We start from the raw sequence: 25105 nt of genomic DNA on the forward strand, positions 1-25105 counted from the left end.
TGCTGCAGCAGAAGTCTTGCAGCTGAGGCATTCTGCTTACAGTAAGGACTTTGATGTAAAAATTATCCCCGTCCTTGGCCAGCATGAAGACAGAAATGATGACCTGGACATCACTACAGATGCACGTGAGTGTGAATGTGTAATATTTATGTTCTTCTGCTGCAGTGGTTGCTTCAGCATGAAGATGCACGGCATCTGCACAGCAGAACTTGGGGCCAGCATGCTTAGAGTGCACCCAAGCCTAAGTTCTGAATGGGGTACCTGGACCTCAGAGACGTGCAGACGTGAATTTCAGCGTTCAGCTCCTGAGAAAACACCTTTACACTCACAGTACTGCTAACAGATCATGCAAGAAATCTAAAACCCTCTTCTGTCATTCCCATTCACTTCTCGAGCCCTTCCATTCGATCTGTGATAACTAGTTTTGAACTGTGTCATTGGCACCCAACAATCAACACATTCAGCCAGAAGTCAGTGAAGGAAAAGACAAGATTTGGAGCAGCAACTTCTTGCTTGCAGAGCTGATGCTGCAGCTTGATATATGCGGGGGCGGCGGCGGGGGAGTGGGGGGCGTTGATGTTTTTGCCTGGCTGCAATGGAAGTGCCAGAGCCACCGGTTGAATTGGGCACAGTAACCATAGTAACGGCGAGTTTCCGGGACTCGGGGTGACAGGTTGACGGGATTACTCTTCAAAGCACTTGCTCCCTTGGGAGAGAAGACCTAAAGGAAGGGGATGGGAGTTAATTTAGCGCACACACTAGAGCAAGGGTCAGCAGTGGCAGGTCTCCGCTGGAGGGAAGCCTGCAGCAGCAATAAACAACTCCCTTTCAGTGGGACTTGGACTAGCACTGAAATCGCCGTAGGAGGCATTCAACATAGAAAAATGGGGGGTTGCACACAAAAGTGACACCACTCCCTTCTAAGGGACAGTCGTGACCAACAGTTCCTGCTTGTTTCAAACCTGAGCCTCTGCTTTGCCATGCCAGCTTTACCCTGTCTTGCTGTTCCTGCCAGATGCGGCTGCGGAGCCTGCATCTGGAAACGCTGAGTTGTGCCAGACCTGGAAGCGATGGGGAAGTGGGAGGGGAGGAAAATTTGCCGGTGTGCATGATAGGAAGGGGTGTGGGGTGCAGCTGTGGGACAAAATGTTTGGATGGTGGGGAGACTGAGGCACAGGCATGGCTGTAGTAAAAGATAGGCAGGTAGGAGGCAAGAGGGTGCTTGCACTGTAGTGTGAAGCAGGGAGAAGGGAGGCATCATGGTGGTCTAGGGGACAGGAGAGAAGGCTGTCATCTCCTAAGGTTCATTGCCTCATTGCTGTGAAGGTATCAGTGGGGTCTGAAATTAAGCTCTTTTTAGAAGTGCCTTCTTGTGCACTGTCATTTTAATTTCCTTGGACTTTGGTGAGCAAAAGGCTGCTCTCCTGTCTGCCCTTCTGGCGACAAAGGTGCATGACAGCGCTGTCTCAATGTGTTGGAAATTTCTGGCTAATAAAACTGCCCTTTGGGCCATGGTTGACAATTAGAGCAACGCTGAGGGTCAGGCCCTGCCCAGTACCAGAAAAGCACAAGAGTAATTTAAAGCTGGTTTTGCTGTCTGTTCCTCCTAGCGCTGGATGGGAAGATCAAAACCACACATGGGCAAACATTTCTTATCTTCCCATGGCAGCTGATAGCCAAATGCAATTGCTCAGGCTGAGGCCCAGCTACAATCTACCTGCCTGTTCCTGTAAGGCATTCGGAGAAGTCAGTGTCTATACAAGCTCCGAAAGCATCTTTGGAGGCTGCCTGGCCCCAGTGGTTCATGGAGCTAAGGACGGGGGTCAGCTCCAGGATCTGACTGCTGGGTGGCCAGACCTCTACTCACAAGCAATGAATGCTTAACTTGGCATAAGTTCTCTTAGGACTTTTTTTCCCCATAGTATGAAGAAGACATATACATGCCTGGATGGGAGAAGTCTGATGTGTAGTCTGCAGGCCAAAAAGGCATAAATGTCACTGTGCCTTCCACTGACCTGGCTTTTGGTCCTGTAACAGCAAGTGGTGCAGGCAGAGATGTGTTACAACAAAAATATAGAGACTGGAAAGGTGGATGTAATAGAAGTGCTGACACAAGCTCAATTATAGCACTGCAGAAAGGACAGATTTCTGAAAAATGTAATGTGGGAACAGAATATTTCTATCATCTTCTGTTAGCTGCTCAGAGGTGGCTGCAGGACTGTTTCTATCTTCTTAACTGCAGCTCTTTACTACCTGTAGCCTGGTCCTTGCTTCCATTTCCCTTCCCACCAGAGATGTTTTGCAAACATATGGGCAACTGCATGAAATCTGGAGCAACCCTGTGCCAGGAACTTCAACCTAAACCAGTGGGAGGCTGAAAGTAGCTATTCCAGGGTTGTGAAATGGGGAAACCTGTGTTCATCAGTTCTTCGCTGTCACACTGTGCACATCTTAGTTATCCTGCAGCCCCTTCAATTGCGAAATACAAAAGAATCAACTTAGAAAAGAAGCATTAGTTGAAAGGCTTCATGTAAATGAAAGTTTAATTATTATGAAACCACCTCAAAGAGGACGCCCTCATTTCACCTGTCCCATTTTGCCAGTACCTCAGCCTGAGAAAGCTGGCAGAATGAAGAGGACTTGTGCTGGGGAACATGGCAATTTGGGGGAATACGGCATCCAGGCTCAGCGCCCTGCTTAGTGCAAAGTGGCATGTACTCACTGCGAGCGCGCCAGCCAGAACTCTGCACATACCGCATGCAACGCTGACCTTTCCTGTCATCCCTTCTTCCTTGCCAGCAACTGCACAGCAAAGCGCATTTGCTTTCAGCTGCTTAAAAACTGTTCCTGCCTCTCCCCACCTCCAAAATACGGGGAGGGGGAGACAAGGGAGACAAGGAAAGGATTTGGCCAGCAGATTTGCAGTTTAGAAAGAAATGCAATGCCAACAAAGAAAAAAAGCCTAAGTCTAAGCCTCCTCAACTTTGGGGCCTCAGCCGCCCATTTAACTCGTTTTTTCGAAGGAGGGCAAGCTGCTCCCGCTCAGGCTTCCCTTTCTCCTCACGCAGCACGCCCCGGGCCTCGCTGCCGCCGCCGCCTGCCTCGGGGAAGCGCTCCGAAGCCACGCCGGCCTTGGAAGAGGCAATTAACCTCCACGGGGTGTCATCGACCCGCAGGGCCGGGGCCACCGGGGACCCAGGCGGGAGGGCTGAAGGCATCCCCGGGGGCGCCGCGGAGCTGCCCTGCCCACCGCCCGGCAGCGGCACCGCCTGGTTCCGCAGCCCGGGACGTGCTCCCCCCGCCCCCCCCCCCCCCCGCCAGCCCCCCCCCCCCCCCCGTCGCCGCCGCCGGGATCCGCACGCGGCGTCCGCCGCTGCCGCGCGCCGCCCCGCGCCGGAGCGCCGCCGCCCGCCGCCCCCCGCGCCTCTTTCCCACGGCCGGCGGCGCGCGGCCGCGCCTCCCCCGCCGCCCCGCTCCCAGCCGAAGGGGGCGGGGCCCAGCGGCCGGCCGGCGGCAATTGGCTGAGGCGGGCGCGCCGGCGGCCAATGGGGGCGGCGGGGGCCGCGCGTGGCGGTGCTGGGCAGCGGGCGGCGGCGGGCGTGCTCTGCCCGGCTGCTTGCTGCCTGCCTGCCTGCCCGCCCGCCCGCCCGCCCGGCTGCCTGCCCGTCCGGCTGCCTGCCGCCTGCCTGCCTGCCTGCCTGCCTGCCTGCCCGCCCGCCCGCCCGCCTGCCTGCCCGCCCGCCCGCCCACCGGGCCGCGGCGGGTAGGAGGTGAGGCGTGGGAACGCCATGGGGGAGACGGGTGCCGGGCGAGGCGCGGGGCGCGCGCTGGGCTCCCTCCTGCCGCGCGCCGGCCGCCGCCTCCCCGACGGCCGCCCGCGCCCCGCCGCCGCCATGAAGCGGGCGCACCCCGAGTACAGCTCGTCGGACAGCGAGGAGCTGGACGAGGCCGTCGAGGTGGAGAAGGAGAGCGCGGACGAGAACGGGTGAGCGCGGGCAGGGTGGGCGCCATGAGGGGGCCCGCCGCCCCTTCCCTCCCTCAGCCCCGCGGGGCCCCGACGCACCCCTCCCCCCCTTCCCCGGGGTGGCGGTGCCTGTGGTGACCGGTGTCCCGCTGCTCCCCGCAGGAACCTGAGCTCGGCCGCGGGCTCCATGTCGCCCTCCACCACCTCGCAGATCCTGGCCAGGAAGAGGCGCCGAGGGGTGAGTGCCCGCCGTCCGGCCGCGGCTCCCCTCAGCCCCGGCCCGCCCGCCCCCGGGCCCTCGGCGGCTCCCCTCAGCCCCGGCCCGCCCGCCCCCTGACCCTCCGCTTTCTGCCCTAGATCATCGAGAAGCGCCGCCGCGATCGCATCAACAACAGCCTGTCCGAGCTGAGGAGGCTGGTGCCCAGCGCCTTCGAGAAGCAGGTAGCGCCCGGCGACCCCCCGCGCTGCCTCCCCCTGCCCCCGGGAGGAAGGGTCGCTCCTCTTTACCGTCTCTGCTCCTGCCTAAAAAGTTTCGTGCTTCCCCTTCTCTCCTAGGGATCAGCCAAGCTGGAAAAAGCAGAGATTCTGCAGATGACTGTCGATCATCTGAAAATGCTGCATACGGCAGGAGGGAAAGGTAAAGTTTTGTGCCTGACAGTGGGTCAGCAGCTCTGCAGAGAGGCTGCTGTGAGAGGAGCGCGTGCCCTGGCTTTTGGTGTGCGGTGTGTTGTGGGAGTGCTTGGAGAAAGCGAATGGAAACTCTCTTATATTCCATCAGGGATTTGGGACTTCTACTTGACAAGATTTGCGGCATCGCTAGCACCGAAACATTTTACAGTGCTAGCTCCTGGTTGTTCTAGGGGAGAGTGATTACAAGTCTCTCTAGCAATGTATCAGCACTGTGAAGTGAATCGGCTTTTGGCAACTGGAAAAACACAAAGTTTTTGTTGTCAAATGTTTGTTTCTCTAACTTTCTGAAAGTTCAGAACAGAAATCAGAAAAAAATACAGGATGAAGTGAGTAGTGAATTGAATGAAACAAAAAGAGAATTAGCAAAAATGGTGAAATGCACTTTTAGGAAAAAAGTACATTGCCTGCAGAAGTCCCCTCTGATAAGTTAGGACTTGTGTTTCTAATGAATTTCACTGCGCTGTGGTTTCGCTTGCACTGGGGAGACATGAAAAGAACAAAAGTACTTTCCTTCAGTGACAGTGTGCAATTTCAGTTTAAAAATGGCAGTCTGTGACTGGTCTTGGGACTTGCAGCATCACAGCACAGATATAAAAGAAAAGCTTGTTAGACAAAAAAAGAAAAAAAAAAAAAAGGAGCTTGGCAGCTAATCTATGGTTGGGAACACTAACCACATCCAAGTGAAATATGCTTATAGGGGAGGGTGGAGTGGGGAGGCTACATGTAGACAATGACTGGAAAACAGCATCTTAAGACTCCGTTCTTTGTTCTTTTCTCTTAGGTTATTTTGATGCTCATGCTTTGGCTATGGACTACCGGAGTCTAGGGTTTCGAGAGTGCCTGGCTGAAGTTGCTCGATACCTTAGTATTATAGAGGGTCTGGACGCCTCCGATCCTCTGCGAGTGCGGCTTGTGTCTCATCTCAATAACTACGCCTCTCAACGGGAAGCAGCAAGTAGCGCACACGCTGGCATTGGACACATCCCTTGGGGCAGTGCCTTTGGACATCACCCTCACATATCTCACCCGTTGCTGCTGGCTCAAAATGGGCACGGTAATACCAGTACTACAGCATCTTCCACAGAACCGCATCACCAGACCAGAATTGCTGCCCCACACGCTGAAACTTCCTCACTCAGAGTGCCCCCAAACGGCAGCGTTGGACCAGTGCTCCCCGTGGTCACATCTACTACCAAACTGTCTCCTCCTCTTCTCTCCTCCATGGCATCTCTCTCTGCGTTCCCCTTTTCGTTTGGCTCCTTCCATCTGCTGTCCCCCAACGTGCTGAGCCCGTCTGCACCAACGCAGTCAGCAGCCCTTGGCAAACCGTACAGACCCTGGGGGACTGAGATTGGAGCCTTCTAAGAACTAACTCTCTAGTAAGGGTGGGGAAGCCTACAAACCTAGCTGAGCTGGGTTATGCCATGCTTAAAGTTGAAGTTCTTAATAACTGGGACAAAGGTACAGCTTCACCTTAACTAAGTTTGTCTAAAAACGGTCTCTTTGGATTTTTCTTTTCGTTTTCTACATTTTTGTATTAGCAATTTTTTTTTTTAAATAGTTGCTGAAGTTGTCCAAAAATAAAATTACAATAGTGGTTGTTAACACTTGTGTTAGATCTGTGCTGAGCATTTAAATCACTTCTGTAAACAGTTTTGTTTCAAATGTTTCATTTTTCCTGAGTACGTCAGACCGCCTTTTTATGAAGAGATATCACCTATTATTGTTAGCAATGGCATAGTTTAGTTATTAATTTTTCCAAGACCACTCTTCTCAGCATTAACACGCTGTTTTTGTTAGTATTTTGGCATTGAGATGTTCTATAAAGAATTACTCTTTTTGTAAACTATATTTGAGTCTTATATTTCTGAACAAAGCGTTGACAAATCAAACGGACCAGCTTGACCAGCTTTATCTAAGAGCCCAATTTCTATTTCTTCTGCAGTGTTTTGGTATATTTAGTGGTCTTACTCTAGTCCCTAGTGGACGTTCACTCACATCACAGAACCACTGTGCTATTTCTTCCACCAAAAGGAGCAGTGTGTGCTTTAGAGCAAACTCTAGAGTGGGGAGGGTGCAAACGCCAAATTACACACGCTCTTGGTGATGGGTTTAGTTGCTGGGGAAGTGAAAGGAGAAAAAAAAGTTGTCACCTGCAGTAGTCTTCCAGCCGGAGCCGGCCATAGGCACATTCATTTCATAGGGACAGATTCTGCTTTGAGTTACGGTGGAGTCATTGTTCTACGACCCCATGTTCTTGGGTAACGGAGATCAGACTCGTGCCCTCTGTGACCTTCAAATTTGCACCTGAAACGAATGATGCTGGTATTTAAATGGCCAATGGAATGGTACAGTGGGAACCCGTTCAGTGCACAGCCTCGTTGCTTAGCAGATGTATCCTGACCGGTTGTTTTTTCTATTGCATTTTACTTTTAGGTGCAGTTCAGTGCCACTCCTCATTTTGTAAGGGCTCTGCTGCGTTCTTGTGTGCGTGAGAGTGTGTGCGTGTACATGTATATTTTGGCTGATTTCATGGGAATCTTAATCTGAACAGGTTTATCTAGTGAGTTCCACTGGACGGGGTTTGACTGCTCTTGTATTTGTGCTGTGGCTAAATAAAGGAGAAAGAACAAAGTATTTTAAATGACATGTTTGTCTGGTATGTATCAGTGGAGAATTCTGTGCCTCTGGGTATCACGGGAGATGTCGAACAATTGCTATTTAGTCTTGCTGCGGGCATTTGTATTTACTTTTTTCTCAAATATTATGGTCTATTCAGCTACACTTTAGTACCTAAAGAACCGCGGTGCCTCAGAGTAACAGTCGAGGGAATGAAATTTTAGGATACGTTTTGTGTGTCACTTCTACTTGCCTGGCAGTGTGTGGGCAGACGGCGAAGAGACCAGGGTTGCCGCTAAAGAGGAGGTTCAAGCTGCACCGCACCCGAATATTCTTACTGATGTGTATTAATATTAAAAAGCGATCATCTTTACAAATGCAGAGTCCTTTCCTGTCTAACTCATGAAATCTTTTCCTACCCTATAGCTCTGGAACAAAGTTTTGTACCGAACAGGCCGGTTTAGCTCACGTTCAGTGTGTGAGTGCAGAATCTACCCAAGGTCTCCGACCCATCTCTATTTGTCACTGAGCGGTATTACTAGCGTCTTACACTTTTTCTTGAAGTAACAGCCTGACAGGCTTACAAGTAAATAGGTTTTCTCCAGATGTGGTCTGTCCTATCTGCAAATCTCTACCTGCAGAAAAACATCAACGACTTCTCCTAGAAGCCCCTCGCTTCTTTCCTGTGCGTTTGAATTTCTAGTACGCTCGTGCTGGTAAATGGCACGTCCTTGTCTGGATTTAGCTCTGCCAGAACAGCAGAAAGAGCTCGGCCCTGTGGGAGACGAGAGCTTTGTTTAAAGAGGGGCTCTCGGGCCAATTAAGGAGTGGCAGTGATGAGAGGCTTTCTTGGAAGAAGGATTGCCGTGAGGCTGGAAAGAGTGGGAGGGCATTCAAGTGCATAACCTTGTTTTACCTTCCTTCCTAGGCTGTAGGAGACCACTGCTAGAAATGAAACGCAAAACACTCTGGGAGCTGGAAATACATAGGTGTTATTGAGGAGAGATTATAGAGCATAGTATTTCATGTAGAAACATGAAATAAGAGGCTGTAAAATTCCAAATCCAGTTTCCTTTTCACAGTGTATATTGTCTCCTGTTTAATTATGCTCTGCCCTGTCCCTAATAGGTTTTTATACCAAATTAACAACTCCTACCTAGAAGATTGCTATAGTGCATGCAACTATTCTTTAGATCTTTTAATAAATGGCAATGCTTCTCAGCCTTTTAATGGTTATTTCATTGACATTCAAATGACTTTGCCTGCCTCTAAATAGCTGGCTCTTTTGTGTAGAAAGACCCCTATAATTATTTTTGTCCCACTGTCCTACCCTTGAATGGACTTCAGAAGCAGAGAGTGCAATAAAAGTTTAGCTGCTGGTGTTTGTCTCTGCATCCACTGTCCTCTCTTTCCGTTACCAACGGCAAAGGTATTAATGAAAAGTGCTAATTTTATTCAACTTTTGCAGTAAGTCTATATTAATTTTTAGAGACTCAAAATCTACTGATGGTTATCGTAGAAAGAGATGAACGAATTGTAGGAACTTGCAAAAGCTAGTAATTCAAATGGGAAAAGCATGGCCCAGAAGCTGAACCACCAGGGTCAGAAGTCCAGGGCTGTATTACTTCTTGTGCTGCTAACTTAGTAAATCATGCTTGGCAATCACTTAATCCCTATCTGTTTTGTCAGCTGTGAAAAAGGGATGGCAGCGCTTCTTCTCCTTTCACCAAGAGACAGTGGTAGTTGGAAATTTTCTATACGAATGACAAATGCTGTTGTTTCTCACAAACTACAGTTCTGAGATGTTCTCCTATTTTTCTTTCCTATAGGATGCTAGGTTTCTAAAGAGAAACTGAGAAAGGCAAAATAAGCTTGCTTCTATAGACAACAGGTATCTCCTGAGCCCAAAACATGTGCTTGTTTACCCTGTTGCAAAAGAGCAATTCAGGAGCACAAGCTTACCTAGAGGGATGCCGGAGAAGAAAGGAAATGCATGTGTGACTTGATCCCATGACCCCCCAGCTACCTTCAGTTGCTTTGGATGAACTGTGTCTGTCCGGAAATCCTCAGGCTAAAGCTTTGTATGGGATGTAAGATGATGTGGTATTTCATATAAGCTAATATTATCTTCCTTTATCAAGGAAGCTGGATTTGAGTGCAGAATAAATTTAGGAGGTTGGTATACGATGCATAAAACCAGATACAAACCTTTGAAAATCCATTCTGTGCTTTGGCATAAAGGAATAGCTCATGAAAGTGACATTTTTTAGCTTTTGGAAAGAAGCTGTCAGTAGTTCTTAAGCCAGTTTCTGTTCAGTGCTCCCGTCTTAACGCTCTTAGCATGACAGAGTTTATTAGGATCATGCCGAAAACCCATGAATCCTGGCTATTGCTCTCTTCACTCACACATCAGCATGTGAGTCCCCAGGTGACAGGAGCCTTCCTAGACTATTGCATAGAGGTGGGAAGCCTGCCAGTTTGTTTTTTTTTTTTTCCAAGCAGCAAACAAGCCCAAGTGAGCACAGATAAACTGAAATCCTTCTTCCTGTTTTATATTGTGTGCATATTCACAAGCGCTTCTTGCCAGAAACTCCCAGTTTGGATCGTAACATACTCTATACGGAGCTGAAGTCTGTAGCGAATAATGTGGAGGTCATGGGCTTTGTGCTGGAAGGCAACAAAAATGATTTACAAAGCCCTTTTCTGAGGCCTTACATGAAAGGTTGCAGAGATGGGTTGTGGTACTTGTGACTCAGGACGCTAAGGCACGAATATGCCCGTGTATTAACCAGCCTACCCGGCCTCATAGAGCAGTGTGTGCTTTGCCTGTAACTGAATGCCTCTCTCTCCACTTGCCCAGCTTATAAATAAAAATTAGAACAGTCCCTTTCTTCTGGAGCCAGAAGATGCAGGCATTGACTCATGCTTGCAATATAGTAGCTTGACTGCGGTAATAAATGTTGAAATGCCAGTGCCTAGTAAGATACAGATACTTGAAGGTGTCTTTTGGGAGTCTGAAGTGTTCATTTGGTGAAAGCTTTTATTAAGGAAGTACTTGGGTATTAGATGTTGTTCTCTCTTATTCCAGCTAGTCCCACGCAATTTTTTCTCTAGCAAATTCTGCTAATTATTCATGCAACTTGAAGGAGTGGACCAAACTGCCTTGCTTTGACCTGTGCTGTGTGCAGCCTGCCCGAGCCTTCCCAGCAGTGCAAAATTCATCGACAGAGGTTCTCTTCCTGCTGTTTTTCCCTTTTTCTTCAATACCTCATGTAACACAGCTGTATAATGCAGGAGGGGCTTATCCAAGTGCTCAAAACAGCTGAGCACTAGGGGCATTCTGCCCTGCTTATAGAGCCCTTAACCACATTACCTTGCTTGAACCTCTTCAGAGTCTTTTACCAGGCCGCTTTCTTCAGGTGAAGCCTCCTGGAAAGGAAGGGGGGTGGTTGGAACCAGTTCTGCACATCTTCTGCACTGCTGCTCGTCGGGGCAGCCACAGCACAGGGAGAGCTCTGCAGACCACTCTCTTCTCTCTGCATTGGAAAGGCTTCTTGGAGCTTTCCAGGTGGCTTGTATTTCTCCAAGGTAAGCTGTAAAATCTAAGCACAGACAGTAGTAATAGGTTAAATGCTGATGGTACGCGCGTTTCTCTGTTTTGCACTGCTTCCGCAGAAGAAAGGATGTTGGGAGTAGAAAAGTTGGTGGCACAGCTCTGCGAGAGAACGGCAGGGAGCAGGAAGGAAGGGTGATGTGCAGGATCAGAAGAAAACTGAGGCTGTGAACAGATGAATGCAGAGTTGCATTGTTTGCATTGCCTGTTGCAAAGACACGGAAATGAGTGACGTCAGATGACAAAATAAGCTGCATGCAAGTATGTAAAGGATTCAGAGCAGGGAAGGTAATACTCTTAGTATTCAAAATTTTGCTCAATAAGTCAGAATCAGATGAGCAACATACAAAGACTGAGGCACATAATTTAAAACCAGTAAGGTGCTGAAACAAATGTGTGTGAAAGTCTTCATTGAATTTGATGGGTCATCTCACTGGTTAGGGAGGAACCAGGGCTCAGATGGAGTATCGCCGGCTATGAGAATGCTTCACAGCATGATTTACTGATTGCATTTGTACAATCTGGTCAAGTGAGTGTAAGGAGACCAAGGAATTAAAGCATGGTCCGTGCACGAGAGGGGGCTTGTACCCAACTTGACAGAGAATTTGAAACATCAGGATAACTGATATGAGCTCCTAATGACCAGCAGCCGTTTCCACAAATCACTCAGCTTTTATCAGCAGCTACCACCCAGCTGCTTAGCCCTGGATTTTGCTGTGGTGGTTTTGGGCATGTGGTAGCTGTCTATGCCGGTATGAGGTCTCCTTCGCCATCAGGTGAGTAGGGCAGGTGCATGTTCAGAGCAGTAATGGAAAACTCTTCTATTGAAAGGGAGGATGGAGCCTGCTTCTGAGATGAGGCATGTCTGGTAGAGAGAAAGCAGAGTTGCTAACTTGATTCATATTATATATGGCTATTGATAGTGCAGATAATAACTTGGTAATGCTGCTTCTTATTATCACCAAGCCTGTCTTCTTTAACAGAGGCCATTTCAGAGGCTGAATTTGAATACCAAAAGATGAAATGAGAATAATTGTCATCTGTTGTTGTTCAGTGATAGTTACGTAAAAGTTTGTGGGATTGGATAGGGATTAAAAATGTAGCAAAGGGAACTGAAGTCTGTGCTGTAGGAGCTTTTACATGCTACACAGCAGGTAGATCTATTTTTTACTTCATCAGGAAAACATCAATTTGATTGAACAATGTTCCCTGTATAATGTAGATGCCTAACTGTCTGTAGATTGCCCCTTTGAATTTCTCTGGGATTCATTGCGTCTTCTATTAAGAGGAAATTATCAACAACAAGAGGAAATCCTGTACTAGTACTGAATAGTCCTTATTTTAAAGGTACTTCCCTTCTTGTGGGAATTGTATATAATCAGAACAACACTCCATAAAACAGACGAATTATTTTAGAAGGAGACGGGTCAGCCTTTTATTTAAAAGGTCTGACGTTATTGTACATAAGAAAATCAATTGTTAGAGTGGATGACATTCTTCCACGAGCTGCCTGTGCTTCCCAAAGGTGGGGCAAAGTTGAAGGCATTGGTAACAGGAAGTTTGGGCTCCTGAGAGACTTTCATGTTTTCTGGAGCATGCAATGACAAAATTACCCTTTTTCTTCCCAAAAGCAGCACCAGGAATAATAATGATTAAACTTTACCCTGTTAAGAACTGGAGTAGGTGGAGATGCAAATGGTGCACATGCTTGTTGGACAAAACCAAATATCCATTAAGTCGGTGTGGGCAGGGTAAGGTGCATTAGTCAGCGGTGTGTTGTAAAGGCCATGCAAGCAGAAAGAGCAGATCTTTTGAAGACAAACCCTTCCCTTCCATTAGGTTTCTGAGATCTGGCCCTCTGTACTTCAGTTCCAGCTGCAGAGACCTTTTCCACCGCATAGACCAGTATGGGCTGAGCAAGGGGCAGGTGCAGCCCCCACCTGAAGCCAGGGGCTGAGCTGCCACGTGGCCACAACCGTGTCATGAGATTTGGGGCACCAACTCAAACAAGCACACTGAGAGGCATGACAGATCGAAAACTACATGGTTGTCACTCCCTCACCTGTTAAATCCATGTCTTTTTCAAAGGAGAGGATTGAAATCCCATGTACCGCCCCCAGCCCAACCAGCCATGAAGCTGTGAGAGCCCTGAATGAGTCAGATACTCATTGAAAGAAGTTAAAGCAAAATCTGTCATGGGGCTTGAAAAATCTTTGGACTGTTATTGTTTTAGGCAATGTTTGTCCAGTTTTTATCTCCTCTCTGGGAAGTAAGAAGGCTCCCTGCTTCTTCATGGTGCTGACAGAGGTCTGCAGGACTCTTTACACAACCCCCACAGGTCCGACCTCATCCTGCCAGTTCACAGACTGAAGCCTCATTTTCCGTTCCTGCAGCACAGCAACATCCCAGGCTGAAAGCACAGCTTCAATGACAGGGCTGGCTGAGAGCCACAGGGGCCCAAGACTGGGAATTCCCATGGTCTGCCCCCAGGGACAAAGCTGAAGGAGTGACGCATCAGGTTTCCGGGTAGAAAAATCCCTGCTTTTTTTTTTCTTTTTTAACAGCATCAATATCCTCATAATGTGCTAGCCAGACAGTCTGACTTCATGCATTTTTTAAGCAAAAAGGGAGAAATAATTAAATTATTCTTTAGCTTTCATTTTGGCTGTATACTTTCTAATGCAAAAAAAAAAAGGTTCAAAATCCCTTCTTATTGCCAGTTCCTCTGCTAGGAAGTGCAGCCTTCCCTCCATACTATTTTCATTGCCTTGTGTGAGATAGAAACCCAGTCTGTATCAAACAGTTGCTGAGAAAGCTGTGATTCAAGCTTTGTATAATGAAATACTTTTTATACCAGAGTCTATTGGGAAACAGCCTGTTCAGCTCAGCTATCTGCATTGCATTAACTTTTATAACCCAAAACTCCCATCAGAAAGAAGATTTTTATGAGATTGTATTTGACACGTCCCAAACAAGGTTTCTTTAACAACTATGTCTGACTGAGTGAAAAAGGCTAGAGAAGACTTTGCCAGGGGCTAGTGCCACCTCAGATTTAATTTTTTGGCGACAGCGTCTGCTCCTCACTCGTTTTTACTAGCAGAACTGTTGCAACAGTGCTGTTAATCCTATGGGACAGTGGTAGATGATGAAGATAAATCTGTATACAGAATTTGTACCCAGCATCTAGACCGACTTTGTTCCAAGACTGCAGAAGCTGCAGAATGAAATGTATTCCAGGGGAGTGGGTAGGGTACAGGGGAAAAGTTGAGACCCATTTTATGTTGAAGCCTGGCTCTAAAGAGGAGGTTTTTATTAATAAGCCTCCTTCTTCCTATCCCCAGGGCTTTTCAGTCTCAGCACTATTACATGTGCTCCCCCAAAGTTAAATTATATTTGCAATGTCCCGTGGAGGTGTTCTGGGTAGGGAGTTGGGACTCAGAAAGTTGAAAATCAAACAGTTGATTGAGTTGCTTGGCTGAGGTGTTTCAAACGGGGTTGTTTTTTTTTTTTTTTTCTTCAGGACTTCTGCAGCAATTCCCGGATTCAAAGCACAGCTGCTCTTGACTTTCTGGAAGCCACAGAGGGTGAGTACTTCTTCACATCAGGCTGAGCTACTTCCCATGTCAGAGTTTCAGGCAATGAGGAACACCAGGAACCTTTAGAAACCTTCTCCTAGTCTTCCACAGCATTTAAGTAAATAGAAGCAAAAAAAAATCCCACAGTACCCTTCAGTACCCTTAACTGTTAGATTGTATTTCACACTCCAAAGTTTCCTAGCACGTTCAACTATTTCAGCAACAACTAGACCCCTTCACTACTCCCTGATGAAAGAAAATCCAGCCAGTGGTTGGAATGAAACAGATTTCTTAGGCAAAATTAATACTCCCTTTAGATGTGTTTTTGTGTGTTTGACTTCACAGCTCAACATTGTGTTTTTAACACAGTCTTTTGTGGATAATGTACTAGGTCTTAAATAAATTATTTGAAGGCACATCTTCCCTTACGATGTCTCAGTTCATCATGCTTATGGTTCACCAGTAGGGCTGAAGGTCTTGGATTTGCTACTTAGACCCCTTCAATGGAGAGGGATAATTGGTGACACATGTAGGTTATCTTCACGTGGACCACACCTAGAGCAGAGTGGATTTAAGGGGGAGAAAAGTACGCATTTGAGGAGCTCTGTGTGTCGATGATGATGGTGGGGGATGCACAGATGAGGGCTCTGTTGAGATGGCACAAGTTGCCCAGTGGCGCTGGGTCATGGTAGGGACATGGGGAGGTGCAAGCTGGGATCCCAGTGGAAAATCTTGCAGTGACAAAAATGTCTAGGAGGTGAAAACTGGCAGTTAGAGTGCAGCTTTGGGAGGAGTTAAAGGCATGAAAGGAAACTGGTTAGGACTGTGGAAAGAGGTTAGGGTTGAGGAAAGGCTTGTGTGTGAAGGGAGAGGATACTCCCCTCAAACCTCCTCATTTGTCAGAAATGTCATGGTGGTTACCAACCCTATGTGACTCATCAGTAACTTGGACACGAGAGCTAGGATCACCATCAGTTGGGCTGGACCTTTATTCTGAGTGAAGCTGCCTCTGTACGTGAAATGAACATAATTACCTTGATGAGAAGCTGGCAATAAAACATTGCTCCTTTTGCACAAGGTGGCCCAAAACCTGACTTGCTGCAGGCACAGCTGTGCTCTTGCAGTCTTCCCTGGGCATAAGCAGTGCCATAGTAGATTTTTTCCCCTAATTACTTGTTTTCCATCTGTTGCCTATCTAGTTTTACTGCCTGATACCAGGAACGATCACAAATGTGTAGCACTAAATAAACAACTAGATGTTTCAGCAAAGCATTTGTGTTTCCACATGGCTCAGTTGCTTCAAATGGCCAATCTGTACTTTGGAGTGATGGCAAGAACCTATTCAAGAAATGAACAAGAAGCCCTTATAACCTTGGGCAAGTGGTCTCCTCATGATGATGTCAGGAAAAAAATTGTGATTAGGACAGGAGGCTTGTTTAGGGAGCCTCTATAGGGAAAGAAACACTATATATCTTTAGAGCAGGAAGGAAAACTCTTGGACACACAAAAATATGTCAGTTATGTCTCTTCTTAGGGAGTGTACAGAAAACACATTAGAGATTAGTGTCTCTGGAACAATTTTGGTTTATGCTCTGGCTTTCACAAGAGAGAGGAGGAAGGTTGTGAGGCAGCAGAGCAATTCATGTATTTAGCAGCATGGCCCATGGGAGCGAAGGAGCGCTGTTTGGGGTGGGGTGTTGGCTGCACAATAGCGATGGAGCTGTTTAGGAAACACTTTCATATAATTTTATGAGAGAGAGAAAATAGGCGCCTATAGAAATAACTTTTACAACTCTGTTGATTTAAAAGAGAATGAGAGTGTAATGAGGGTGCTTTTGTTCCAGAAGAGGACTTTATAGTATGTATTGTCTCCTGACGTCTCTGTGGCTTTCTGCAGGTTGGGGTGCAGTGGGCTGACTCTCTTTGGTTTTCCTTCCCGTTGCTCCAAAGCCAGCAACTGTGGCTGGGCTCAGTTCTAACATGTAGGGCACAAGGGAAGAAGGATTTCCTTCAAAAAAATAAACAAAAAAAAAACTGTGCAGAGGCTTGGTATGATGGGTAATAATTAGAAGTTTCATCCTGCTGTCTTCATGGGCATGAGATCCCTGTTGCAGTCCAAGAGTGCCTTTTCTTCCTAGGACCTGTGGGATCAAGTGCTACGTGCTCAAAACTGCAAAGTAATAATTTCAGTGCCACTGAGCACTGAGAGATCCCTTACAGAAAATAATATAGTGTCAGAAAATATCTTTCTGCTCTGGAGCTGTACTGCCATCTCTATGGAGCGAGAGTGTCACACTCCTGCAAATGCCTATTCCAGATGAGGGATTGTGTTTATGCTCTCTTGAAATAGTCACTATTAATAGGTTTGAATTAACTGTTATTAAAAAATGAGAAAATAGTAACGGAGAAGCCCAGTCTGAAAAGTGAAATGCGGTGGGCACACTGAACTGTCCGAGTCCCACAGGCTGACACACAAGCGTACCTAAAAAATCCTCCCTCCTGGCCCCTGAGCTTCCTCCTATAATCTCAGAGATAACCCAGCCCATGCATCACATGCAAGGGATGACACAGCGTGACCTGAATGACACGCATGCCTCTAAGGTGTCCAGATGAGCAGGGAAGGATCAGTGTTACAATTTTTTTCCTAACAGATGCTTCATTCTGGACAAATCATTGAAGAAGTGAGATATGATTCAAACTACGTACACTGCTGGTATCGAAAACAAACCATGTCACTTTGACTTTCAAGAGGCAGTGATGCCTTGACTAGAGAGGAAGCCTGATGGCAAAGCACAGGGGTGCTGGCCGGAGGATTCGCATCGGCAATGGCCCTCATGTTGCTAAACTGCCAGAAAGTAAGCCCATGCTTCTGGGAGGGAATGTTTGCCATCTACTTCCCTCTGTTGACTGAGTTACTGAAGTACACTAAACTTGGGTAAACTGAAGACGAATCTCACAGACAATGAAGTGGGGTTGAAAGGCAGACAATAGGCCAGACTCCTGGCACTGGTGAGCTGCTGGAGCTTTGATCAAAATATTGTAAAGGCTGAGGATTGGCCCACTTTGCCCTTAGTTTAAGCAGCCCCCTTTGAGACCATGCTCTCAAAAAGAAAAGACATTTTATGTGTACATACTTTTCCAGGTGCTTCATCTTTTTTATGTCTAAATAGTAACACCCCAACCTAAACTTTTGTTTGCATCAAACTGTCAGTCGTCACTGCTGCTTGGCATATAATCAGGGAGGAAAATGAAGCAGAACTGCAGTTTTCTTGTTCCAATGCCATTTTTAAAACAGCAGCTTCGTATTAGTCACCACAGCTACCAAATGTGGGCAGCGGTTCAGGAGAGCTTTCCAAGAGTATTGCTTTCTGTCACTGAAATGTTGGTAAACTCACACTGGCTGGAAGGCTCTGTTTCCAGTCCTTCATGGGGTGCTACAGAAATGTAATATGCATTATAGAGAGATACCTTTATTAAACCCTAACAGCTCATTTGCACTGGAGTCAAACTGCATACTATCTATCATCCTGTCCTGCTCTGCCTTGACCACAGAATATACATTTCTCTCTTCTGGGCAGGGAGAAATGGCAGCAGTGACTCATATTTGACACTTACGTCATTTGACATGAAAACCATTTCCACTGGAGACTTGCAAGACCCTGGCTTGCAGTTTCTTTTGTTTTCTCACTACTTCTCTGGCATCCTCCTACGTGACATTGTGTTTGAAAATGCTAAAAGGGATGCTCAGTCGGCATAATATCCACACAATTTATTTTCTGCTGACAGAAGAATGTTACTCAAAGGGGCTTCAGCTCTGTATAAAGCACCCCTCAAATTTGAACAGATTTATGTTTGCGCTGGTTGCCTGAGACACACTGCAAGACAGCATGTCTGTGCCCAGAAACAGACTTCATCCAAAGGCGTCTTCATGGCCTTGACACCATCCTTCCTCTGGGCATATGGGTGACTTTGAGGTGTCCCCTGAATTGGTTAAAAGAGCACCATAAGCTCTGCGTTATCATATGAGAAGTGAGCTGAAGTGCCCCATCACCTGCTGGACACTTTGTCGTAGCTCACCCTGTGCTGAGAGGCTAGGGCCTGGGAGAGAGCTTGGAAATAGTGTGGATCTCTTTAAGAGAGTAAATCTCTTAAAGCTTTTTGGCAACAAGATGGGATCATCTGCCCATGTGCAGAATATATTGGCTGGCCACCACATGGTCGTTGTCAAAAATAGCCATGGGATCTCCTGAACATGCCAAGGAATGCTGCAGCTCTTTCTTGGTTGCCTTTGATCAGAGGCATAAGCTCATGATTTGCTTGGCTCTGCTCAGCAGATATATGTTTTAGGACTCTGGTTTTAGCTGTCATCACCAGGCCTCATTTGTTGTTATCTTTACTTCAGGCCTGCTCTGGAACATACCAATGGATTTGCTGAAAGGTCAGTCATCTTTTAACACTGGGAAGAATCAGGGTCTTCCCTCATTCAGCTCCGACATGATGCTGTGCTCATCTGGGGTATCCTGCTAGAATCCTAAATAATCCTAAATGATGTGGGATCACTATTGAGCTCTCCTACTCCTAGCAGTTTCTTCTGGTTCCCTCAAATGTTCTGGGTGATGGGCTACCGGGAGCTCACCCAAAACCATATACCATTAAATCAAGTGAGCATAAAGGTTCTATCATTTACATCTCCAAAAGGGTTGATAAAGAACTCCTCTTTGGGGTGGATTAAAATAGATATAAGTAATCTTTGCAGTCATCTTCAGAGATGCCTAACTACAACCTATAAAACATGTCCTTGACTTTAGCTTTAGTACCCAACATGATGGGAGAATTAGATAGGATGCACAGGGCTGTGGCCTGACTTTCTACTTTGAGGATAAGTTGGTTTGTGACTGGGAGTTACGATAAAGCAGGCAAGCTCCTCTGTACATTTCTTCTTGCTGTTGACATGAGACCAGTGTTGCCTGCATCCAGCACATGAGGACTTGCTCTTAATACATGCAACTGCTTAGGTACTTTGTTGAGATACAGAGTCTGTTATTGTCTTGTACAAAACCCACTATTCTGATGGCTTCATTAATAACACAACAAGGACTGATAAACTCATTAGAGCTCTGGCAAGCAGGAGGGTAGGAAAGTAGCTCACCCAGAAAGTTCATCTGTGTCAGAGAATGGAGAGATGCAGCTCCTGCGCTGTCCCACACAGGGTCACAGGTGCTTAACCAGATAACTTTTTCTTTCTTTGTAGGAAGCCAAAGACAGTATTTCATTTGCTGATATTGCTTTTTTTGGTTTGCAGTCAGATACAGGTGCTGTTTGGATACACGTGATGAATGAATGATTGTTGTAGTTCCAGATCAACAGCAATGTACTTTCCACTTTAGGGAAAATTATGCCCTGGTATCTAGATAAAAAGAAGATGTTGTCTGAAGGGCCATAGTATGTGCCTTTTCTTATTTACTCAAGTGACTCTAAATGCTTCCTTTTAAAATGACTCAGCTTTTCAACTATGAGATTTTGAATTACCTATTTGGGGCCTGATTCAACATTTATTGACATTGTAGAACAAATTTCTGTTGGTATTAGTGAATATTCAGGTCAGAACCTTTATTAGCCATGCAAAGATCAAATAAATGACCGTATCTCTTAAGTGTTATTTTGTCCTTTTCTAGGAAGTTTACAGTTAATTTTAAATTGTATGCTTTTTAAAGTATGATCAAAATGCAAAGGTTTAAATCTATAACTGAAAAGATTTTACTCTGAGGATGTATTTATTGTGACTCTTATAAGACCATCAGTTTTTCTTTAGAATAATGAAAACTGAGATAAAGTTTCAATAGCAAAAATTCATTCAGTATTCTCTCAGGGATGAAAACATGAATGATCAAAACAAATTAAATGCTAATGTAATACAAAACATTTGTAGCACTTACTAGTGATGTCCAGTTAAAAAATTCCATATATGTTCAGAATGCCACAGCCATTGCATTATAATCCATTCTCTTCTAAGAATCTGTGAAAATGGTCTTGGTTTAAGAAAATGAAGTAAATCAGATTGTGCTTAATGGGAAAGAAAAGGAAAGAAACTTATTCTTAAGTAATTTTGCAGATCCACATCTGGTTTTTGAGAGGCCAAGTTAATTCTTCACAAAGTAAAACACTTCTTCAGTTTGACAACAAGTATTGGATTCTGTGCAATTCCTTGTATGTGACTTAAACAGGTTTCCATAGGGTGAGCATTGCACTGTTTCAAGAAGTGCACATGAATTAATGAGGTCCAAACACTCAAAATTATGTGTTACCTCATTATTTATGTTTCTTTACCCCCTTGTGCAAATCCCAAAGAATGACCTGAATTTGCCATGAAGCATTTTTACCAGGACTTGTGAGTACTATCTTATTTTATGCTACAATGGACAAAATACATAAGATGAGGTAAACCAGACTTATTTTAGAAACTATATCTGCTCTCTCCTTTACATATTTTTCTCTACCATGGCCTCTGAGACCTCTTTTGCCAGAAAATATTAAGGAGCTTGTAGTAAGGGGGGGTGTGTCCTTTCTAAGAGGTTCAATAGCACTTGAGAAGTTCATGGATTCACATTCTCTTACGACTGCTGTACCAAATGAAGCCCAGTGCCATGCACAGGCTTACTCAGAGGATGGGTAGCTGGTAAGGGTAACTAAGGCAGTTACCTGGAGGACTTGGGTCATGAGACAGGCCCACTTAGGTAGGTAGCATGTGAGTCATCCAAAGTGTGGGTGACAAGACAAAGTTAGAGAAGCTTTAATTTCTGCTTTGAGTTGCCTTGAATTTAACACTATTTATAGGAACAGTGTTTGTGCTTCCAGCAACTTTCCAAAGGCAGCTTAAAATCTGTCAGTGGTGGCCAGGTGATTGCAGCTACCTGAATGCAGGACATTTTCATCAGAACCATGTACCTATCTGGCCCACTGTTTGCAGGAGTGGCCATTCTGTGCCTTGCAGGTGGCCTGCGCTTCGTGAGGAGGCTGTTTCTGTGCAGGGCTGTAGAGTATTTCTTCTCTTCTGCATGAAGAATCCTCCTCGCTGGTCCCTTGTCAGAGGGTGTTTTTTTCTGCAGCTTTTTTGATAATTACATGAAAATAATTTTATGATTCCATGTGGAGTTGTTAATGCTTCATAGATCGTATTACTTTAGTGGCATATCATGTAGAAAGCCTATGAAGACATGTAGTTAATGGTTTCTCCAGTAGCAGGCTGATTGTTGCACTTGCTATTGAAAGTGCCACAGTTGTAATTTCATAGTGGAGTTGTTCCTCAGATGTAGATGTAATAAAATATCTGCAGTTACTGACATGGTTACCTCTGTTGATGTGTAGCAGCTACCTCATGCAATGCAATGAATACCATGAATATTCATAGTATCACCCACATACCCACTTGCTTTTGTCTTCCTAAAGCCTGTTGCTTCATCAATGCTATTTATCTCCATCTCCACTCATTTCCTCAGAAACAGCCCTCAAAATGGTAAGATTCATGAGTCTTACCTAATTCTGAGAAAACTGTGGAGTTATTCCAACTCTTCTTTAGGCATTTTGATATCTCAAATTCATAGTCTTTCTCCAAGATCAGCCGCTGAATAAAACTGCAACTGCTCTAGCTACTTGCAGCTGTATTTTCAGCCAACCCTTGTCTGGCCAAGTATAATGGAGATAATTTCATATTTCATTTCTGTTTGCTTTCTTTTAAGACCACTGTAAACACAGCGGTCATGTGAAGAACAATACTGTCTTCATAGTGGTGGAAAGATGTGAAAACATGTTTTAAGTCTTTTTCTTAGTGAGATAATATGCACTGTGCAAAAGCTTTTCTGTGCTTTCAGTCATCTATAGCTTCTACTAAAGGGCTAGTGGAAAGAAAATAAGTCATTGTTAACACCAGAATAACGAATAAATCACTGAGCAGAATAAGGAGAAAGATCATGTTTTCCCATGTTGCACAAACCAAGAAAGATTAAGTTTACGGGTATAGCTATGCTGGGATTCAGTATCAGAGTATTTGTGTTTGATTTCCCCTGCAGAAATCAATATACTACTTAGAAACATGGTGCGTTTCTTTTTTAACCATTCATTTTTGTTTACACTCCAGATCCATACATCATCTTATACTGGGCATAGGACTCTAGAGCTACAAAATGCATAGAGAGCTCTTTAGCAAGCTGGAATACGTAGCTGATTTCTTGTTTTTGTCTTGCCTTTAAGTCCATTGGAAAATAGTCTGAAATGTGGTGGAAAAAAGGAGAGATACAGGCTACACCTATGTGTTTTATTCCCCTGGAAAGCAATTATCTTTGATTTAGAAACTTCTTGCCTGGAGAATCCATAGGTTACAGGTAAAATAGTATCTGACTTCATGGTGGTCCCCCTGTGTTACAGGACATGGGAAAGCAGGGATCCCCTTCCAGTGTAGGGAATTATTCTCCTCCAAACCAAGAAAAGTCAAATTTCTCTCAGAAAGGAGTAAAATGGGAAGATGAAAAAATATCCCCTATATTTTATTGGTCCAAATAAAAAGAGAGGATTTTTTCCAGTATTACAACATAGAAAAAAATCCCAGTTTTCCACATAATCCGAGACAGTGCTCCATACTTACAGTAGTAAGCAGTAGCATTAGCATTAGCTAGCTAATTAGCATTAGCATTATTATTAGGAGGGTTTCCATGGGGCAGCTTTTCCCCCTGGGCTAGAAGCTTTGAAAATACGAAGTGTGCATGGGTATCCATTTCCAGTGAGCTGGAAGAGCCACTCCACTTCTGAGACCCTGCATGGAGAGAGACCCTCTCCATAGGGGAAGGACTACTCTTTGGCTGATGACTGCCAAAACCAGGAGCTGGCTTATGCAGGCCAGGAAGGCACATCTGTATATCCGATGTGTAATGCTGTGGAGCACGTCTGACTGATCCTCAAGAGTTACACTGCTTAAACCGGGAAGAAATAGAATAATTTGGGAACATATAGACAAGCAAACTATACTTTTGAGGGATGACTGCCTTCATGCTGGTGTTTGAGTAGGGGGTGTGTGAGTAGGTTTCAGAGAGTTGGGGAGCTGCTGGTCTGGAGGAACAGAAGAACTTTGTCCAGGAAATTTCCCATCTTTGCCAAAAAATTCAAAGTTTCTTGTCTGCCTCTCTTTTTTTGAAAGAACTGATGAACTTCTTGAAGATGTAGCCGGTAGCAGACACAACTACCAGGGGAAATCAAACACCTGTGGGGCATGCAGTCATGGGATGTTACAGATACCAGAAGTTTGCATTGGCCTCAAAAAGTGATTAGACATATTAATAACAGAAAATATCCATCAGGGATGTTAAATATACTAAGTAATTCTTGCTCAGGCAGCTTGACATGCATTTTGTTGGAGGCTGGAGAAGCATTGCCATGTGCCCATACTGTTCTTATACTAATTTTTGAACATCTGTCACTGCCCACCAGCAGCAGCTGAGTACTGGGCCAAATGGATACTTGGTCTCACCCAGTGCAGCTGCTCTTGCAAGTGAAGGTTGAAAAGATGCAGAATTAATCAAACCTGCAAGACATCATTTTTGTAGTTAGGTACTTGCTTAATTCAGAGGAAAACAGTAGGAGGAGTCTGGAAAAGCTTAAAAAATCAGTCAATGTGTTGGGGAGCCCTGCTCGGAGCTACAGGACAGGCCCACAAGTGCTGCCCACACCCTTCCCTTCCTATCTGCCTTTGGCGAGGTCTTGGTGCAGAGGTGCAGCGAAGGGAAGGAGGTGGCTGAGTGGCTCTGGGAGTCAGCCTCAGCATTGCGGCAGCTGACTGGACTTACCCAGTGCCTCCTGGAGGAGAGAGGGAATCAAGTCCACTTTAATACTCACAAAAAACCCCAAGGACTAATTGGGCTGTGGTAGAAAAAGACAGAAGCAGCCAGCCTGGCTGCAGGAAGAGTGGAGAACCACGACATGGGAAGCCTTGACCAGAGGAACCTGCTGTGCTGGGAGAAAAAGAGCCAGAGTTTGGTGGAGAACAAAGTGCCAGCTTTGCCTTGACTCCGGGGTCTGCAGGGACCTGCTCAGCCGTGGTGGCTCTACCTGCCCTCCGCACCGGCTGAGCCGAGCCAGCAGTGAGCTGAAGCTGAGCGCTTGCACTGGTGTGTCCTGGGACTCCCAGCATGGAGTTGCTTGGCTGGGGGGATTTTGCTTTGAAGCTGGCTGAGCTCAGCCGGCCCTGAGCCCAGGCCAGGGAGCTTAGGGCTGCTTGGATACATCCTTGCACATGTACTGCAAGAGCCAGCAGATGCCTTGGGCAGTGCAAAGGACTTTGTATAGCCAAGACCGCTTGCTACATCTATGAGCATTAAATGTACCTCGGCATGGAGGCCAAATGGTGCAACCAGCCCGTGCCTCAGTAAATAATCACAGTGTCCAAACAGTGCAGCTGCGTGCAGGCTGCCTGGTAGGAACGTGGGGCTCCCCAACCCTGCCTGGGACCTGCCAGGCACAGCAGCAGCTTGCACTGGCCAAAAGTGTGCCTGGCAACACTGTAAACTCTCCATGTTCCAGAGCCATGGAAGAAGATGTCTGAGTTACCAACTTCTTGGTTAAATGATTAGGTAGGGAGGAATGATAGTAGGTGGCTCT

At 45.9% G+C, this 25105-nt stretch overlaps 1 protein-coding gene across 1 annotated transcript; it reads left to right on the forward strand.

The window, feature by feature from the left end:
- The first annotated feature begins 3788 nt into the window (after positions 1-3788).
- On the forward strand, positions 3789-7301 carry HEY1 (hes related family bHLH transcription factor with YRPW motif 1). Its single transcript, XM_087735207.1, has 5 exons — positions 3789-3985; positions 4127-4202; positions 4322-4405; positions 4520-4601; positions 5436-7301. The coding sequence occupies exons 1-5, from the start codon at positions 3789-3791 to the stop codon at positions 6017-6019; spliced, it is 1023 nt and encodes a 340-aa protein (XP_087591333.1). The 3' UTR covers positions 6020-7301.
- The last annotated feature ends 17804 nt before the right edge of the window (positions 7302-25105 follow it).

Source organism: Nipponia nippon, unplaced genomic scaffold, assembly GCF_047370975.1.
Source record: "Nipponia nippon isolate SJK-2023a ecotype South Korea unplaced genomic scaffold, ASM4737097v1 scaffold_1, whole genome shotgun sequence".
Classification (NCBI taxonomy): Eukaryota; Metazoa; Chordata; class Aves; order Pelecaniformes; family Threskiornithidae; genus Nipponia; species Nipponia nippon.

Coding starts and splice junctions, on each gene's coding strand:
- HEY1 (XM_087735207.1), top strand. CDS start 3,789: ATGGGGGAGACGGGTGCCGGGCGAGGCGCGGGGCGCGCGCTGGGCTCC. Junction 4,203..4,321: donor CCAGGAAGAGGCGCCGAGGG/GTGAGTGCCCGC, acceptor TTTCTGCCCTAG/ATCATCGAGAAGCGCCGCCG. Junction 4,406..4,519: donor CCAGCGCCTTCGAGAAGCAG/GTAGCGCCCGGC, acceptor CTTCTCTCCTAG/GGATCAGCCAAGCTGGAAAA.